Source organism: Lissotriton vulgaris, chromosome 1_1, assembly GCF_964263255.1.
Source record: "Lissotriton vulgaris chromosome 1_1, aLisVul1.2, whole genome shotgun sequence".
Taxonomy (NCBI): domain Eukaryota; kingdom Metazoa; phylum Chordata; class Amphibia; order Caudata; family Salamandridae; genus Lissotriton; species Lissotriton vulgaris.
In genome coordinates this window covers 1149317133-1149338105 of record NC_141685.1, presented here as the reverse complement: position 1 = coordinate 1149338105, position 20973 = coordinate 1149317133, and the positions used below count along the sequence as shown (strand labels likewise).

The window sequence follows — 20973 nt, the reverse complement described above, 5'->3', positions numbered from 1 at the left end:
TCTGAGTTAGGGGAATCAATCTTTAGCCTTGGGAGATGTTATAACATCCTGTGGCGTTGTTTTCAGTAATGAAGGTGTAGTTTTTGGCTTCGTAGGCATGTTCGAGAATTTGGGCACCTCGGAATCAGGCTTAGTGTTCTTCGGCGCCGAAGATGTATAAGTGGACGGCTTCGGAGCCGGTGCTTCTTTCGGTTTCGGTACCGGTACGTCTTTATGTTTCGGTGCCAGCACTATTTTAGGCTTTGGTGCCGAAGGGTCTTTTGGCGCCGAAGGGTCTTTTGGCTTTGGCGCCAAGGCATCTTTATTTTTCGGCACCGATGGAAGAGACTTGCTCGGTGACAAGGTTTCGTTGTTTTCTTCGGAGCCGGGCTTTCGAAGTAGGTATTGGGTCTCGACTGGGCCCTTTGGGCGGAGTGGCAGTAGGACCCACACGCTGACCCGATGGAATGGAGTCATCGGAGTCGTCTGCCTGAGATACCATCTGGAGATCAGGTGAGTCTTCTTCGGGGGCAAGGGGACCTCTTCGTCGAAGTTGTCTTCCGGTGCTGGAGCTGATCTCCTCATTTCGTGTCGACGGGCTCTCCGATCTCGAATGGTTTTCTTCGATCGGGAGGATGCACAAACTGTGCAGGTCGACTTGTGTTCCGGCGATAGACAGAGGTTGCAGACCTCGTGGTGGTCGCTATGTGGGAACTTTGCTTGACATACCGGGCATCTTTTGAACTGAGTTCTTTTTCTTTCCATGTGGTGTAGGCCGCACGGCGTCGGTAGGCCCAACGGCCTGCGCCGATGACCGGAATGGAACTGATGACGTCGAAAGTATTGTGCTCGATGTCGAAGGTAGTTTGTAGAAGTTTGAGGAAGTTCTGCGCTTCTAAGTTGCTGAAAAGTCTTTTTTCTAGCCGGAGCGGAGAAACTTTCATCCGAACCCAGTGGCGGGAAAAAAAAAAATCTAAGGATGGAGCCGATGACCATGCGCAGTATTGTTCAAGGGAGGAGTCACCTATCTCGTGACTACAAAGACCTCTTCCAAGAAGACAACAACCTGCAATCATCCGAGCCCAACACCAGGTGGCGATCTAATGCATAATGTACAATCTGCAGCTCATATACCTCGAACATCTATGTTTGCATCAGCCAGATAGGGGAATCAATCCCAATTCTACCCGCTCTAATTCAGACCCACTGAGCTAGTTATATCAGTCTCTGACCAAAATGCTTGCTCTGTGCTCCTAAAAAGCCCCCCTCCTTTACAAATCTATTCCAGCCTCACCCACGGGCCTTTACTGCCCTCTTTGACAGGTGCTTGGTTAACAGATGTCAACATACATGTCAACATACACACTCTGAGGCCACTGTTTCTTGCAAGTTTAGCTCAACCTATTTTTTGTTCCCTTGTTTGCTTAAACTACAATAAGTATATTTGTCTCAATGTCTTGTGCTTGCATGGCAATTCTATTTGTATATGTAAATTGTAAATTGATACTTGTATAGCGCACTACTCACCCGCAAGGGTCTCAAGGCGCTTGTACGAATACCGCTGTGTGTCAGGACCCAGAATCTTTGCAGGAACAAAATGGCCGCTCTTTCCCAACTCCCAACCGCCGGTGATGTCGCGCTTCTGACAGAGCAACTCTACCAACGGAAGGGAAAGGGGAATTGGAAGAGAAAGAAGAGACACTCCAAGTGTTGTCCTCGAATTATCTTCTGAGGAGGCCACTGGTCTTCGAATTTCTTGAAGGGATACCTAATGCACAGATGGGAAGAGACTTAAACACAAACACTCTAACCAATTCTCTGTCTTGCTATTCTCTAATATTAAATCTACTATACCAGTGTTAACTTGGAGTATTGCCTCTCTTCTGTGGTGTAGTTATGGTACTCAATGGAACTAGCAGAGCATGTGAACTTTCTGTAATGAGAAAACAATCTTAGTACTAATTATTAAACATCTTTCCTTCTTACTCTTTACAACTACTGGAACCTTTACCTTCTAATTCCAAAGAGGAGTTGTCTATTCAATATCTTTTCATGGAGGAGAACCCTTGACCTCCTTTCTTAGTCCAGGAATTGTTGAACGAGTAGGCCCTTTAGTAGACGCGCAAAAGGGAAACGAGGAAGGAAGGAAAGGGGAGGAAAAGATAGGTAACGCGCTAAAAGGACAGGGTTCAATAGAACGTTGTCTTGAGGAGATATTGTTCAGTGCGACAACCAATGGAAAAGTCTTACTTGGGTAGTGGCGACGCTTGACTTTTCCCAGCCACTATCTTACTGTTCTTCCTTAGTGAGTTTACCACGCTGATACTTCTCAGCGCACGAAGCACTCGGAATCTCTGATGACGACTCGCTGTATTCTCAGCTGATGATTCTCAGCACACGAAATACTCTGGAACTCTGAACTCAAGATGACAACAGTATTTTCCGAGAGCTGAGTGAGACTAGCTCAGCCTCTCGAAAACTGAATGACTTCTGAACTGGAATTTAATGAAACGCCCTCTCACGCACTTGACAAGACGGAGAGACGGTTCGGAACGTGTTGCTTCAAACAGATTCAAATTGAAGTGCGCAGTGGAACCTGCGCGCGTCATCTAAATAGACTAGACTGTGAATGTGAAACAAAATGGCGTCGCATTCAACCAATGCGGCGGCCATCTTGCAATGATAAACTGTCATTATAAATTATACCAAAGATTGATCATTTGTGGTTTGATTACCACTTTGGGTCTTCTCTTAAAGGTACAAGGCAAAGGTTTGTTCAGGATGGTAGTAATTGCGTGGTTTCTGACAGTACCCCTCCGCAATGACCGATTTATCGGTCCTGGCTTGTGAGGATGTTGTGAATGAAAGCGATTCACTAACTGAGGGGCATGAACATCAGCAGATGGTTCCCATGACCTATCCTCAGGGCCATAACCTGTCCAATCAATCATATAGAAAAGTTTACCCTTAGAAAGTTTAGAGTCCAAAATCTCTTTTACCTCATATTCAGGGTGTCCATCTATCTCTAATGGTTCCAGGGGTTTTGAAAGTCGTACAGTGGGGGCTGTCTTTTTTAAAAGGGATACATGGAAGACTGGATGAATGCCTAACTTGGGAAGCAATTTCAGTTTTACAGTAACAGGCCCTAAAACTTGTGTAATGAGTAGGGACCTACAAAACGAGGCTGAAACTTCCTATTCCCTTTCAAACGAAGGTTTTTAGTAGACAACCAAACCTGATCTCCCACTGCATACTTGGGTGCGGGTTTCCTATGCCTGTCAGCTCCCATCTTGTATTTCTCCTTAGCTTTGATTAGATTAGATTCTGCCGACTGAGGAAGGGCTGTTAGATCTCTCACTAGTTCTTTCACCGCTGGAACTTTTAAATCCAATTGTGTGTGAAAAGGGTTCGGATGATAACCATAATTTAGATAAAAGGGTGAATAACCAGTAGATACACTTTTGGCATTGTTACATGCAAATTCTGCCATCCAAAGCTTCTCTGACCAGCTACCTCCCCGATCCAAGATGTACAAACGAAGATATTGTTCTAGTTCTTGATTTATTCTCTCTGTCTGACCGTCTGTCTCTGGGTGATAGCTGGTAGAGTATCTGGGTTCCACTCCTAATCCCTGCAGGAAGGCCTTCCAAAAATGGGACACAAATTGGGTACCTCGATCCGAAATTACCACTTTGGGAACCCTATGAATCTTGACAATATGCTCACTGAACACCTTGGCTAACTCTTTCGCTGAGGGTACCCCCGTGAGAGGAATGAAATGAGACATCTTGGAGAAGGTATCCACCACTACAAGAATAGTGTTAAAACCTTGACTCAAAGGCAAATCTACAATCAAATCCATAGAAATAACCTGCCACGGATGAGAAGGAGTGGGCAAAGGCTGCAACATACCTTGAGGAGCTTGCCTGCAAGCCTTACCTCGAGCACACAATTCACAAGATTGAACATATTGCTTAACATGCGAGGACAACCCAGGCCACCAAAAATAGCGCTGAACTAAATCCAGAGTTTTATTGATTCCCTTATGACCTGCTAGAGGCTGATCATGGCATTCTTGAAGGGCTTGATCTTGTAATTACTTGGTGGGCAAATACAAAGAGTCTTTATAGTACGGTAACTGGTTGAAAATGTTTCTATCCACATCGTGGGAAGCCCACTGTCGCATTGCCTCCGGAGAAAGACTTTTTTGTATTTCTTCATGAAACTTCTCGATCCAAAGAGCGCACGCAAATTTAGATTCAGAGGTGATGGGTTGTGGTTCGACTGAATGTTCAACCTCCTCTGTATTCAGCCGCGACAAAGCGTCTGCTTTTCCATTTTTACTTCCTGGACGAAAAGTGATGACAAAATCAAAATCCGCAAAGTATAAGGACCAACGTAACTGCCTAGGAGTCAAGGTCCTGGCGGTCTTTAAAAATAGGAGGTTCTTATGGTCTGTGATTACTGTGACTGTGTGCTTGGCTCCCAATAAGTAGTGTCTCCAATCTTCAAAGGCATCTTTCACCGCTAAGAGTTCTTTCTCGGTAATAGTATAGTTAATTTCAGCAGAGCTTAATTTCCGAGATCGATACGCCACAGGATGTAGCTGTCCAGTGTCACGATGTCGTTGTGAAAGTACACCTCCTATGGCCTGATCAGAAGCGTCCGCTTCAACAAAGAAAGGCTCATTTGGATCTGCATGTAAAAGGGTCGGTGCAGAAGTAAATCTTTCCTTCAAACTGGAGAAGGCTTGTTGTGCTTCGGAAGTCCATTGGAATTTTACTCCTTTCTTCAACAAACATGTGATGGGTATGATCAGCTGAGAGAAACCTTGAATAAATCGTCGGTAAAAATTGGCAAAGCCCAAAAACCTCTGAATCTCTTTTACATCTTTTGGTGATGGCCACTCAGAAACTGCTTGCACCTTACGTTCATCCATGGTAACTCCATGTGCAGACAAAATTAACCCCAAAAACTCTACTTGAGGAGAACCGAAAACACATTTTTCAAGTTTCACATAGAGCTGATGAGTGCGCAAACGCTCTAATACCAATCGCACATGTTCATGATGATCTCGAGGGTCTTTGGAATAGATTAGAATATCATCTAATTAGATCACTGCAATCTTATCCAGTAGATCTCCCATTACATCATTGATGAAATGTTGAAAGACTGCGGGGGCATTGCAAAGCCCAAAGGGCATGACTCGATACTCAAACAATCCAAACTTTGTTCGAAACGCAGTCTTCCACTCGTGGCCTTCCTTCATTCGGACCAAATGGTAAGCCCCACGCAAGTCTAATTTAGTGAAAATTTTGGCCCCTTTGATCCAGCAAAACTGAAATCAGCGGAAGTGGATAATGATTCTTGATCATAACTCGATTTAGGGCTCGGTAATCAATACAAGTTCTCAAGGTTCCTTCCTTTTTAGGGATAAAAAACAAAGGCGAGGATACTGGAGACTGCGAAGGTCGAATGAACCCATTGGCAAGGTATCTGTCCAGATATTCTTTGAGGTGTTGGTTTTCTGCTTCGGTTAATGCATATATCCTACTACACGGGAGTACAGAACCTGGCTCCAGATCAATTGCACAATCGTAAGGACGATGCGGAGGTAACTGTTCAGCTTCTTTTTCACAAAAAATTTCTGCAAACTCCAAATACTCCTGAGGAATCTCAATTGAGTTGATCACTCCGATGGACGGTCCTCCAAAAGATAATAAACTTGCTTGAGTAGGTTCCAACTCTGATTCATGTAAATGATAACAATGTTCCTGGCAGAAGGTGGATTGCATTTTAACTGTTCGATTTTCCCAATCTATAGTTGGGTTGTGAATAGTCAGCCAAGGTAACCCCAGAATGAGCTGAAATTGAGGCACGTCAATCAAATTAAACTGTACTATCTCCCGATGACCATCTGACTGGATTAATTCTAGTGGTTCCGTGTGACAAGTGATGGGGCCCGAAGACAAGTTGGTTCCATCAACAGCACGAACTGGCTCACTCTTTTCTTTCCGAATTGCTTGTATTCCAATTCGCTGGGCATACTTTATGTCACAGAAATTTCCGGTGGCTCCAGAATCCAACATTACAGCTACTCCCAGAATTTATTTTTCTTGAAACTTGAGTGTCATATGAAGTATCACATGAGAGGTAAACGTTTGCAAGGTGTTCATAATTACATGAGTGTCTGGGATCGTCTTTTCTACTTTCGCCATCAGAGCGACCCCCTCTACTGATGGTTCAAGGCGTTTCCCTCCTTCTGAAACTTGGGTCTCTTTTGGCACCCTTTTACGAAGTGTCCAGATGCTCCACAATATAAACACAGTTTCTTTAATCGCCGCTGGTCTTTTTCCTCTTTACTCAAAGGACCACGAACGGCTCCAATTTGCATTGGCTCCAACTCTGAATTGGACCCTGCCGACTTCCATCCTTCCGTTCGGACTCTGTCAAAGCGTGGGATATTCCATTTGAACTCTTTCCTCTTCTCACCTTTTCTTTCTGAGTTACGAAAATCAATTTCCAAAACAAGATCCACCAAGGCAGACAGATCTGTGGGCCGATTGGGAATCTGAGCAAGGCTGTCTTTAATTTCATCTCGTAGACCTCTATAGAAGAGCGCTGCCCTTTTTTCTTCTGGCCAGTTAGTTTCCACAAGTAGTTTGTTAAATTGTGTCAAATAAGTAATCAAATCTTTATTTCCTTGACGAAGCTCAAGCAACTCATTATCAGTGGCCTGGGATATCCGACGCCTGTCGTATATGCGCAAAAATTCAGCTTTAAACAAATCAAAATCCTGCAAAAAGGGATCATCTCTGGTTACCAAAGGCATGGCCCAATTCGCCGCATCACCTCCTAGATAAGACAAAACAAACGCTACCTTAGACTAGGCATCTGGGAATAGGGTAGAACGGCACATAAAGTGCAAGGAATACTGAGTTAAAAATAATTGGGCCTTTTGTGGGTCTCCAAGGAACCTTTCAGGTGCTGCCAAAGGAATTAATGGTGAAACGGAATGAATTACTTGGGCCACTGTTCGGGGATCTTGAACAGGTACTGACTTGTCTGTTGTGGAAGAAGAAGCTACCGGATTCCCCATAACCAACCCATCAACCTTCTGTGAGAGAAGCATGGTTTCCTGTCGGGATGCTACTAACTCTTGTCTTAAATTTTTATTTTCTTCTCTGACTGCCCCTATCTCACGCTGGATTCCTCCTATCATCTCACCCAAGGACTTTAAATTAAACCCTTCCACCATTTTGCTCGGGCAAATTAATTTCGTGGGCACTTCAATCTGTCAGGACCCAGAATCTTCGCAGGAATAAAATGGCCGCTCTTTCCCAACTCCCAACCTCCGGTGACGTCGCGCTTCTGACAGAGCAACTCCACCAACGGAAGGGAAAGGGGAATTGGAAGAGAAAGAAGAGACACTCCAAGTGTTGTCCTCGAATTATCTTCTGAGGAGGCCACTGGTCTTCATATTTCTTGAAGGGATACCTAATGCACAGATGGGAAGAGACTTAAACACAAACACTCTAACCAATTCTCTGTCTTGCTATTCTCTAATATTAAATCTACTATACCAGTGTTAACTTGGAGTATTGCCTCTCTTCTGTGGTGTAGTTATGGTACTCAATGGAACTAGCAGAGCATGTGAACTTTCTGTAATGAGAAAACAATCTTAGTACTAATTATTAAACGTCTTTCCTTCTTACTCTTTACAACTACTGGAACCTTTACCTTCTAATTCCAAAGAGGAGTTGTCTATTCAATATCTTTTCATGGAGGAGAACCCTTGACTTCATTTCTTAGTTCAGGAATTGTTGAACGAGTAGGTCCTTTAGTAGACGCGCAAAAGGGAAACGAGGAAGGAAGGAAAGGGGAGGGAAAGATAGGTAAAGCGCTAAAAGGACAGGGTTCAATAGAACGTTGTCTTGAGGAGATATTGTTCAGTGCGACAACCAATGGAAAAGTCTTACTTGGGTAGTGGCGACGCTTGACTTTTCCCAGCCACTATCTTACTTTTCTTCCTTAGTGAGTTTACCACGCTGATACTTCTCAGCGCACGAAGCACTCGGAATCTCTGATGACAACTCGCTGTATTCTCCGCTGATGATTCTCAGCACACAAAATACTCTGGAACTCTGAACTCAAGATGACAACAGTATTTTCCGAGAGCTGAGTGAGACTAGCTCAGCCTCTCGAAAACTGAATGACTTCTGAACTGGAATTTAATGAAACGCCCTCTCACGCACTTGACAAGACGGAGAGACGGTTCGGAACGTGTTGCTTCAAACAGATTCAAATTGAAGTGCGCAGTGGAACCTGCGCGCGTCATCCAAATAGACTAGACTGTGAAACAAAATGGCGTCGCATTCAACCAATGCGGCGGCCATCTTGCAATGATAAACTGTCATTATAAATTATATCAAAAATTGACCATTTATGGTTTGATTACCACTTTGGGTCTTCTCTTAAAGGTACAAGGCAAAGGTTTGTTCAGGATGGTAGTAATTGCGTGGTTCATGACACTGTGGAGCCCCTCCTGGCTTTCCCTGTGAGGTGTCCACTCCTGGGCACCCCCAAGGTGTAGGCCAGGCATCCTTAGCGTTGTGGGGGCCGTTGTGGAGATTAAGCAAGCTATTGGCTAGAGTTGCAGAGTGGGACTCCATGATTGGAATAGGCACCGAGGCGAGAATGATCAGGTCTGTGGAATTTTTGAGCTCAAGACCCGCCGAGGCGGGGAATTGAACCCTGGTCCCGGGCTAGACCTCTGCATCAGGGTCTGCCGCTCTAACCATTGAGCCACACTTCTCCACTATATATATTCCTGTATATGGACTTCGTTCACATCCAAGGGTTTTACTGAAAATCTATGTGGGGCAGAAGCAGCTTGTTTCAAGACATGACACTGGGATGTGTGTCTGCCTTCTACCTTGGCATGCCAATTAAAAGAAAAAAGGTGCAAATACATTTCCTCTGTTTGTAAGCCTGCCTGGTGTCTGTGTTTTCCTTGCGTCACTCTGAGGAGGGTTGGCAGATTTATTGTTTAACAAGGGGTGTTATCACCACCTGATTTAGGAAGGCTGGTAAATAAGCACACCAAGGCATGAGGCTTCAAAGGCCTCCGCTGCCTTCCATATACGACCCAAGGCTTCCCCAGACAGGGGAAACGCCACCCAGTCAGGCAGGAAAATTAGCTATGAAGGAGGCGTGTTGCACTGCCAGGCTGGCCAGACTAGGGTGAACAGCCTGAAGTGGAAATTAGAAATACCACTATCTTTTGTGTGGTGAAACTAGGAATTCTTGGACAGGGTGATGCCCACTCACCAAAGGAAGTGGTCATCTACGGAGTGTAGTGACTCCAGAGGTAAGTAACCCATTGGCTACTACCCCTCCCTCCCCTAAAAGCCCCTAAATTTAGTTCTGTAGGCGACCCCCTGATACCAGAACTCCAGATTTCAACAGACATAAAAGAAGGAATGGACAAAGAATACTGCTGACCAGGGAACTGAGGAGTACATTTACATATATTATATTTTAACATTTTTAACCCATGATTCAATTGATGTATTTTTAAAAAGTCTAAAGTTCTATTTTTAAGAAACACAAATCAAGTTTTTTAACGGATTTCTATGTATGCTTTTATGTGTTTATCACGAATAAAGCAAAACTTGACTTGACGAGTACAACTGATTTGGCACCAACCATGCCCGCCCAACCCTCGTGGAGGAACACACTCCCCCTGTCGCTGGGCAGACTCCAAGAAAACCAGAGGGCTGCCAGTGCTTCACCAATTGTCAAAGAAACTCCCTTGAAGTAGGAGCTACTCCCCTGCAGCCGCAAGTTCCAAAAGAAGCAACTACTGGTACACCGAACTGTCGACCATTGGGACTACCTACGCAGCAGTCGCCCAGGAAGAAATAGCTGTGCTCTTACAGGTCAGATCTGTCCTCACTCCAAGTGTGGGGACGCCAGGACTGACTGGAGCTATACAACACCAATCCTAGGGTACTGGACCCCTTGCATTAACAAAGTTTTGATGTATCCAATCCGGACACCAAGGGAGAAGAACACTGACCTTCACGTCGAGGGACTTCAGGGACCGAGAGACCCAGATAGAGAAATGCCCAGTTGCCCTGTTTGTCACTTTTCTGCAGAACAAAGACATATACGGGAGCCGTTGACCACTGCCATCCGACACCTCAATGTATTTCTGCACCCACACTTCACAGCCAGAGTCCAAGGTCCACAGGAGTTAACCCCACCCTTGGGGTTACCCAAACTGGACTTCCATTCACCGCCTGCAGCTTCTTTCTGCAGGCCCCCCCCCAACTGTTTGTGACTCCAGCACCAAACATCATGTCAAAAGACCACTGCACCAGAGTATCACAACCTAACGGAGAAGACCAATGATGTCCCTATGTGCCCGAGCATTTCAAGGGCCGAGCCCCCATGTGGAGTGGATTCACTCAGACAAGTTCCCCAGTCCCGGCTTGCAGCCTCTTTTTGACTGGACCGATCCCCATTGATGTGAATAGGACACCCAACACCATGACATGTCTGCAACCAGACGCCTCAAGCCATTCTGAGGTGACCTGTATGTGTGGCCTCGGACTCTGCTCCATACACATCTTAAGTCCCAGAGAACAGTCCTGTAAGTCGCTTTTAGTGCTCAAATGCAGTACATGTTTTCCCCCAATAGGATAACATTACCACTAAAATTGTGAAAACTGTAAAAAAGTTTAACTTGAAAAGTTCTTGCCTGATTCTGATGATCTTGGTATGTAAATTCATATTAACGTATGTGTTATTTTTATAAATTTGTGTCGGATTTCTTCATTCACTGTGTGTGTCTCACTCACTGCCTATGTGTGTGCAATAAATGCTTAGGACTACCCTTTGATATGTCCAACTGCTCACCTACACTACCACAAAAGAGCATTTGGGGTGCCATTTGTGCCTCTGTAAACTGATTAGAGCTTGCCTGGACGATTTTACACAGAGCACCTCTTTTTGTTCCACTGTATAAAGAGCCAGCATTCTACAGTATTCATGCCTTTGGTGTGTGTGCCCCACACACATGGGTGGAATACTAGAGAAATAGCGGGGGCACTTCAAACACAGGCTGCTTCTTTTTTTACTATCCAATCTTCAAATAGCGGGGGTCACTTTAAATTGGTGCCCAGGCCTATTTTCCGTCCTAGTCCTACCGTGGATCGTGACCCATCAGGTGCTCTCTTAACATGAAGCTTTTTCCCACTAGCCCTACAAAGTAAAACACCAGGGAATTCTCATTTGGTAGTCATTTTTCAAGACAGAGGCCAACACTCTACCACCTTGATTTCCGGTACGACTGCTGTCTTGTGGAAACATCACTTATGTAGCCAGACTAAAAGGAGGGGATCCAACCAGAAAACGGCACGGGTACACACTAAGAGAACAGGATACCCTGGTAGTTGAGTATTGAAATATCTGCTGCAAAGGAGGCTCTCACCTGATTCAGTGTGACAAACTCTGCGTCCAGCCCCACTAGTTCTCCCACCTGCGGCATCTCATTCAGCAGCAACGGTATGAAGGTGGCGTGGCACTTGCGCTGTTTACGTGCCAGTGATGCCTCAGCCAAAAGCACACTGGCTTCAATTGGATTTCTGACTGCAAATGATATGAGGGAGATGGAGAAGGGACATGTCAGGAGAGCAGGGCCACATAGAGAAGGGAAGCAGAGAGAGAGACAGGAGAGCAGGATGGCAAAAACAGAGACCAAAAGCAAAGAGTAAATAGAATGCAGAGTAAGGAGAGACAGAAGAGAGTAGGGACAGAAGGATGAGAGGTCCGAGACAGGGCAGAAACAGAAGTAGTAACAGAGAAATAGGGGAGATCAAGGAGAAGAGGAATATATCAGAAACATAAAGACAAGTGACATCAAGGACAGAGGACAAGTGAAGAGCAGCAAAACCAGAGAAAGGATAACACAGAAAAAGAACAGTGATAGGCCGGGAAAGCACAAGAGGGTAAAAGTGGTGACAGACAACACCGGTAAAGGAGGAACAGAGGGATTGAGTAGAACAGGGAAAGAGAAATTAGAAGAAATAAGTATAACTACATTAGCTTGGACATATTTAATACCTGAAAGATGTGGAAAGATTGGCCCCTGGTTTCTAGTGCTACCCTTCTCTCTGGGACCTCACATGCAAATCTTACCTGGTTTCTTCTGTCACATCCCAATGTTCCACAGTTCTCTTGTAAAAATAAAATAAAACCTAATAACCCTCCCAGATATCTCCTGATCATCCAAAATATTTCAGAAGTCTAATATACCAGCCTCTCTCCTGCCACTCTTCAGAGTTGCATCTCACAGTACTCACTGGTCAGGTTGTACTTAGAGTTCAGGTTTCTCTTGGCGTAGAAAAGGATTCCAGGCACTTTCCAATTCATGTCGAACTGCACTGCCTCGCACTGATAGGAATGGAAACAATCAACAAAATACTATTAGTGTCACACCTTCCAAACAGCACAGTACATCAGCACCACCCTATGGAGGTTGGCAGGAGAGGCTTATCTTCCAAGTACTAAGATGCTACATGCCTGCACCATCAGGTAGACTTCACCACATCGAATGCTGACAAGCTAGAGATGCCCGACTAAATAAGAGCAGCTCACGCATCACCACCTTAAGAATGAAAAAGGGCAGCAGTGGCCTCTCTAACATGAAGCAAGACCTCAGGCACTGGAAAAGAACATACCTCAAGCAAAAATGTAACTGTGCCTACAATCCCATACTGATGACTCAAGTTACAGTGTTTCAAAAGAAAGTCTACGCATCAAATATTTGTCCTTTTGCTGCTAGTGGACTTCTCCCTCACTTCCAACAGCCTTAACAACAGACTCTAAATCTCTTGATTGGCCTGCTTACCTTGTCCACAGGCTCGATGAGGAAATCATTGAAGAGGTACCACTGCTGATGTGTGACACCCTACAGAACAAGGAGGAATCGACATTGCAGCATTAGAAATACAATGCCCAGTCATGACCCACTCCAGCAATCCCACTTTCAGATGTCAACTAAGAAGTGTTTCACCACCGCAACCACTAGAGTCAAAGCCTCTGACTCCCTTCAAGATGTGGCAAATAAACTGTGTGCACTGGAGATACATTGGCAGGTAGTGAGTGACAAGACAAAGAAATGACAAACCTTACCTACCCACACAGTTTTGTAGCTTGATGTTTGCTATAGTTTCAGGTGTTTTGCATATTCCTGCAATCGAATGATTGGGCAATGAACAATTTTGTTTGTTCGTGTGCTCTGCACAGCTGACAAAGGAACAGTATTCCTGTGTATTACAGCCTGACGAATCTTGAATTAGATTCTTCCAACTACTTTTATCACCTGAGCATCTGGTGTTTTATCCAAGGCAATCTTATTTTGTAAATGTATGCATGGGGCACCACATATTTATTTCTTTAACATATACCCCCCTACAGCAACACTGTTATTGAGTGTTGCTGCTTTACTATTTGTGGAGGGTACCTTGTGTGCCCATCAGTTTAACTGCAACACACTCCACCCTAATATTCCTGTGCCATTGCTTCTAGGTTTGTCTATGTATAAAGAATAACTCAAGTATGTCCTGCGTTCTCAGTTCTATTGGTATAACAGGATATCATTTTACCCATACATCATCCTCTGTACTCGTACCTAAGGCCTTAGTAGGAACAAAGGTAGCCATTTATTGATCAATAAGCAAATCTTAGATAAGCTTATGTAAAAAAAAAAAAACAATTTTCATCAGTATAAAATTAGGAAGGTAACCTTTAATGATGATAATTTACAGTCACATTTGTGCATGCTTGGGTATTTACATAAGCCAATATAAGGTTTTGGTTCTAACATTTGTGGTGGCTGAAACACATTAACATCTCGCTACTTAAAAGTTAGCATCCTGTGAGAAAGTGTCCTCTTTCTGCATGGTTGCCCCCACATTTTGCTTAACTGCTGATGTACTTTGACTGAGTGTGCCATGGGCTCCTGCCAATCAGGTGTCCAGGGCCTATGTCCTTCCCTAAAACTGCACTGAAGACCAAACCCAATTGGCATTCTCTGGCCACAGGTCAGTCCTTGGTAAATGGAACCACAGGTACCCAGGGTACTGTGACCAGGGAAGGCCTCTAATTGCACTTATTGTGCCACCCTTAGCGGTCCTGTACCTTTACACTCACACACTTCCTTTGCAGGCTGTGTGTTTTGGTGTAGAACAAAGTGAAGAGCCGACATGGCACACATGCCTGTGTGCCATGCCTACAACCCACTGCCCTGGCATAGATCAGTCACCCCTCTAGCTGGGTGCACTATACCAGCGGTGAGGGTACAGATGCATGAGTCCTATAACCCTACAGTGTCTAAGTCAATTCTTAAACATTGTAAGTGCAGTGGTGCCATTAAGAATATATGGTGCTGGGAGTTTGTCATTACGAACTCCACAGTACCATAATGGCTGCAATGAAAACTGAGAAGTTTGGTATCAAACTTCTTATCACATTAAACCCACACTGATGTCAGTGTAAGATATAATGAAAAATGCACACAGACGGGATCTTAGAGATGCGCCCTAAAAACGACCTAACACTAGTGTCCAGGCTGAGTAGCTGCTTTCAGCTGCCACCACCATATATGTTTCTGGACCCCTGGGTCGAGAGCCTGCTGTTCTTGCGGGCCTGAAACAATGTATATCCTGGGAGGAGGTGGCAACACTCCTCTCCCAGGATGGGCAGGGTCCATTGTATTGTATTGTATGTGGATTTATAGAGCACGATTGCTGCCCGGGGGCGTCCAAGCGCTAAGAACCAACAGATCGAGGAATGGTGCCGGGGGATTTACTGAGGGGAGTTGAAGAGGAATGTTTTAAGCTGTTTCCGAAATGAGGAGGGATTGGGGTTGGCTCTCAGATGAAGGGGCAGGGTGTTCCATAACTTGGAGGCATTGTGAGCGAAGGTACTACCGCCAGTTCTGGATTTCTTTATTCTAGGTGTTATGGCCATATAGGCCTGGTTTGATCGGAAATTCCTGGTAGGTTGGTAGTGAGAGACTAGGTTGAGGGTGATGAGGGGGCCCGTTTTCCAGAAGGCCTGGTGCGCAATGCATAGGGCTTTGAATTGGATTCTTTGGCCTTATCCAGTCTGGACTGGATAAGGCCCTGGATGGCTACCTGTTTTGCCTCCATAGGTAGAAGATGGAGAACCTTCCTTAACATCCTTAGCTATAGCGTATATGGGGATGCTAAGCATAACCGTACCCTTAATATCTGCTGATCCCAACCATCACAATGAACCTAACTTTAAACACCTCCCTCTAAACCACAACTACAAACTTATTGCTATGCCCATGTTATTAAGTACAATAAAACCAGCTTCTACAGTAACCCCACCCTATTTTCTTAACCTTAGCCCCACCACTAAACCTTACCCTAACACTTTACTTTACCTTCTCCTCAAGTCCTAATGTATCCCTAACACTTATAATGACTATAGACTAATGACTATCCCACATCATTAAATTTCCCCAAACCTATTATAACTCCGGCTATTTACATTGCAGAAACACAAACCGTTCTTCTTACGGAAACCTTTATTTACTAACTTTTTTTACAACCAATTTCAAAATTACCTTTCTCACACTGTTGGATTCTAACTTTTGTTTTTTTTCCTCATTTTTTGATAAAACAATTTTTAACAAATCAAATTACACGTCTTTTTCTTATGTGTTCACATATCCAAACCACACTTGACATATAAGTAGGCCAGGAACTCCGTAAAGTGACAAAACCACTCCGGCAATCTATTCAAAGTTCCACGAGCAGCGAAGTGCGTTATCTAGCGTCGATTACACTGATTTTTTAGGGCCAGGTGTTTGTCCCACGGTGTAAAATCAGAGTGAACTGTATCACGCACAGGGCAAGAGGGTGCTGCTTCTTTCTGCAGTTCAAGAAGAAGTTATACATGAGCGCCAGCTTCCTCAACGTGAACGGAAGATTTCTCAACGCGAGCGGTAGCGATCATCCGGACTGCCCACGCTGAAAAATCGCTAGGAAGCGGTCTAGCATTGGATTTCCTCGCTCGCCAACTTACCATTGACAAGCTCCTGCGAGGAACATAACTCTGCTCAGCTGTTTTTTTCGAAACTCTGTGAGCTCTGCGGAGTGCGAAAAACTCCGTAAACTAAGAGGAGTTCACCGCCTAGCCCTACATAAAAGTGTCAATTTAGGTAAGACATTGTACCATAACATTTATAACATTGTCATCAAATTATTATTCGCACGCCACCCGAGTTGCCTTACAAATTTGGATTCTTCTATAACAGGAAATTCCCTCTCAGATCTTTAATGTTTTGGTGAGGGGAAGCATCCTCTAAACTTGTATATGGAGTATAGGAAAGTGGGTTACTATTTGGGGTGGACAAGTGTCTATCTCAAAGGATAAAGCCACAACTTTCTAAATGTCACACAAATTAAAACTAAATAAACATGTGCTCAATTCCTGGTAACATGAAGCAGCCAGGATAAGTCAATGGTAATGTAAAAAGTATTTAAGCAATGCATACATAGCAGAAAAAGTCACAAAACACAATAAAACTCTGTAACCAATCATAAAATAAAGAGTTTTAGGAGTAAAATATGAGCAAAACAACAGAAATCCAGTAAGAGGAATCAGATATGAATTACTAAAAATGTAAGTTAAAATAGCGCCAAAGGGCGCAAAGTGATAATGATGGTCTATGAAAGTGGTGAACTGAGACCAAGGTGCAAGTTGAAGCAAACCGCGATGGAGCCCATGTTGGATACAACTAGTACATTGGCATTGGAGAAAGTCTGGAATTCAAGAAGTTGGAGAAAAGAAACTACTTCAGAGAGGGACTTTGACACTTTTTTTTAAGAAAAGCATTTAAATTTTTTCTAGTGCCAATGCAGAATGGGAATTGTTTTTCCAGAGGCGCCTTGGCAGGACCAAATGAAAATTCAATCCAATGCCATGCAACTGCCAGTAAGATATTTTTTCCTGCGGGCCCCCCAACACTTGGGAGGGAAAGTTTCCAAACTTTCTTCTGGTGCCCACTTTATCACAGTAATACACTTCAGCCAGTGAGGACATCAGAGGAGGCCACTTAGAGACTCTCAGGGTGTCAGGCAGAGACCAACAGCAAATTCCAGTACAGGTTCAGTTGCAACTTGTCAGGTGGGCATTTCCAGGAAATGACTTCTAGAACCTTGTGCTGTCCCTTTGGCCACACAGGGGATCAGCCATCTGAGCCTTAGAGTCCAGTTCTTTGATCTGGGAACAACAGGGAGCAGGGCCAGACCCTCAGCTTCTCTCTGGTCACGGAACGCAGAACCAGTCATCCTTAATCTTCTGCAGGTTCAGAAACTCTTATAAAGAAGATCCAAGAGGATGCCAAATTTATGCCTGCCACCAACTAGTAGATGGGGGGTTACTCGTGGGGACATCCTGACCAATGGGGAAAAGGTCCAGGGGCAACCCTATTCAATTTTTCAGCAGCGTATGTTTGACATATTGCAGAAAAGTCCATAGTGCCACTCACTCTGAAAATCAACTCCAAGACAGGTGGGCCTGTGTGCACACCCAGGTGGTAGTCAGGGAAGCAAGCAGTCCCCCTCCTCCGTGCGCTCTCTAAACGATTTATGGTGATAGCTTTCATTTTTGTGTGTTTGGTGCCATCTAACATTTGCTTGTGACAGGACAAGCCTTTATGAAGTTAATTAAGTTCCTGGCCCCACCCCAACTGGTCTTCCTGGCGGGGGGAAAAAAAAACATCTCCCGCATCCCAGGATATGTCTCTGCTCTGGGAGCACAGTTTATACAACTAATTAGGGTAAGTTCATGCTGGGATGTTGCTGGAGTGCTAAAGCAAATTACCCTCCAGAAGCTTCAGGCAGAGTAACACAACTTTGTAGGAAGCTGGCTCTGTATATACCATACCAAAGTGAGGCATAGTGTGCACAGAGTCCAGTGGAACCCCAAAGGTAGGCAGAGGTAAAAGAAGATAGCACCTTACTCTCTGTTTGTGGTAGTGTGGTCGAGCAGTAAGGCTGTATCAGAGGGTAGTGGTAAGCATTTGTTGTACACACTCAATCAGCAAATGATATCACACACTCAAAGACTGAACTTTAGACCAATTGGTTTTGTATAAAAATATTTGTAGTCACTATATTTTCTAGAACCAAGCAAGCCTGGAATAGGTAAGCAATAGATACTTTACAGTAATATTGCAGTTTGTAAACCGTTTGATTTGCAATTGTATGCGCGCTTTGTTTAGATTACAGTAGAGTTACTGCTTTCGAGAATACAGTACATATACTTTTTATAGGCTTTAGTAGAATGTCAAGTAGATTACTTTACAGATTACTTTTATTACACAGTGCAGATACCTGGATACTGCACTGGGACATTTCCTGTAAGCAGGTAAGTAAAAGCCTTTTTGTTATTCAGTTACAGTTGTAAAGGTTTTCATTGATTTTCCAACTCTATACATGGAAACTTTTCATAGAAAAACAACACTATTTTCCTCCATGGGATAACATTGACTATCGGTTAACTGACCTCGGTCTTTGAATGCACAGCAAATGTGATAAAATAAAAAAACGTAAAGGCCTGTGTACAGAAAGCAAGAACTTGTGGAAGAATACAGTAAACAGGCTATGCTCCATGGGAGGGACAAATACATGCTGTGCAGCTTAAAACAAATAAAGCCAGCAAATGGAAAGCAAGCAAACGTGAGTTACAAACCACAAAGAAAATGTTAAGCAATGGGCGGAACACATTGTTAGGTAATTGATGGAGCGAGGTGGTAAACACAAAATTTTGTGTACCCCTCGTGAAATTAATGTTCCATAACATAACATTTACTAATAGTGTGATGTGTTCAAATAATCAACTTTAGAGTAATATGCATTCACAAACATATGGGAAGTATTAATCTTGCTTGTATGGAGTGAAATAATTAATTAATATATGTTGTCATTGTGATGGGAATTAATGCGCAGCTTAATTTTAAACAAAACGCAATTTAAATGTGCTTATTGTAAACGTCTTGTGCTAAAAGGTCGATTATGTAAGCATAAAAACGCATTTGTGTGCCTTATTTGCTAGGTAACAACTAATGGGAAATATTAGAATGGTGGGAGATAAACAGAATGGGTTTCATTACTATAATTAACATGATTTTTTGTTTGTTTCTATGATAGTTCCAAATGTGGCCTGCGAGTGGGTACTGGTCTGCGCAGGCGCGTCAAAGATTTCTGCCAGCGCGAGTGAGCTGCTATGCTTGATGGAGAGTTCAAGGCCACCTTACCCGGAACCTAGGATGGGTGCCAAGCATGGATGATCTAATGCCCAAACCCTGGGAAAGTTGAGTGATGTTGCTAAAGCAGGATGCGCCTAGGCTACGAACTGTCTTAAACAAAGAACTTTCATATTTTTGCTGAATCCTTTAAAAAACAAATGCTGTAATGGTGAGGAAGCACTCATCTACCCCAAATGTGTCCAATCAGAGTTCGAATTGGAGATGTAAGTTACTTTTTAGATAGATTGAGTTAGGGATTTAGTGTATAAAAACCCCTGGTTTTAGCTAGAAGGGGTCGCTCTTTCGATTTCCTCTGGAGATGCTGCCGGACTGAATATCGATTGCTTGGAAAGTAAGAACTTTAATTTCTGACTGTTTGTTTTTCCTTTTCAGGTCTGTTAGGATAAGATGAGGGTGTTAGCTAGGGATGTTAGGAGAGAATGAACTTTGAACTATCTGTTCTTTGCTAAATTCATGCTGAACTACTAAATATATGTCTATTTCTGAGCTTTAAAATAAACGATCATTTTGAAAGTAAAGTTAAAGATTCTTCTTGAATAAAGAAATAAATAAATGCTAAATGTCGGACATACTAAAGGTTGCTTTGAATAAAAATTAGATAATTGAATAATATAAAAGCTGGTCTTTGATTCTTCCTACGCCTAATTTTTGTTCTAGCAGATCCATTGCCATTATGGAGGTGTGTCTGAATAAAATGGTGTTTAAAATGAAACCATGATAAAATGCTTTACATTGCAGGTGTAAATAAAATAGTTTAATAGGTTTAGACACTCCGCCAAATGTTATAGTAGGACTCCTGGGTTGTTGGCCAGATCTTTGAAGCTGAATTAAATGAACAAAGTAAGTATGCTGTGCAATGGGCCCCACTGTGAATGTTATGTGTGTTTCTGAAGAAATGGCCTTTGGTGATTTAGAATTTATTTCTGGAATCCTGCTGTAGCATCATCTTTCAGAATACCCCCAATAAATTGTAAGGAACCAGACTGGTAGGCTTCGACATAAAAGGGATTGGGATTACAAATGGATCAAATTGAACCCTCTTGTCTCTTGATTTTATTTCATCCAGAAAACTGACCAGAACAATTCCTGAACTAAACACTAGATGGCAGCATTTTACAAAGCAAATGAACACTTAAAAGTCTATCAACAAGTTCAAGTACAAGCACAACTGTTAGAAATAAAGTACAAAAACACAAAGAGCCAAGATACAACCTTAAAACATTGCTACAGCTGCTGCACAGTCCTAAACCTTATAATGTCCTATGATGCTTGGTTCTTGTTGGCTCTGGGACCATAGGGTCAGAAAAAATCCCCAACATGAACTGGCATCAATCCCAGCAAAGCCTTGCATGCACCCATACTACGGGGGTATGTTGTCTTGGCGGCCTGTCCAGTTTTAGACCCTGCCACTGAAGCGACCAGTTAAGTATCTCGCTGGTGCCTAGGACTTTCAAGGGGACTGTTAGAAATAGTCAGGACCACAGGAATTACGTGGCAGGGAAGGGCAAAGTTATGCAGCGGGATGGAGTTAATTAGGCAGTAAGAAAAAGGCAAATTATGCAGTGTAATGCTCCGCTCACACTCCACCCTTATTATTCATTGGCTTGTGTCATTGTCCT

General features: G+C 43.5%; 1 protein-coding gene across 1 annotated transcript in view; it reads right to left on the bottom strand.

The window, feature by feature from the left end:
• LOC147748826 (PAN2-PAN3 deadenylation complex catalytic subunit PAN2-like) overlaps nt 1-20973 on the bottom strand; it is a 771836-nt gene that overhangs the window by 275161 nt on the left and 475702 nt on the right. The window contains exons 13-15 of the mRNA XM_086928597.1: nt 12896-12955; nt 12348-12438; nt 11477-11634 (exon numbers count right to left, since the gene is read on the bottom strand). Coding sequence (XP_086784723.1) covers nt 11477-11634; nt 12348-12438; nt 12896-12955 — 309 coding nt within the window. The remainder of the gene's footprint in view (nt 1-11476; nt 11635-12347; nt 12439-12895; nt 12956-20973) is intronic.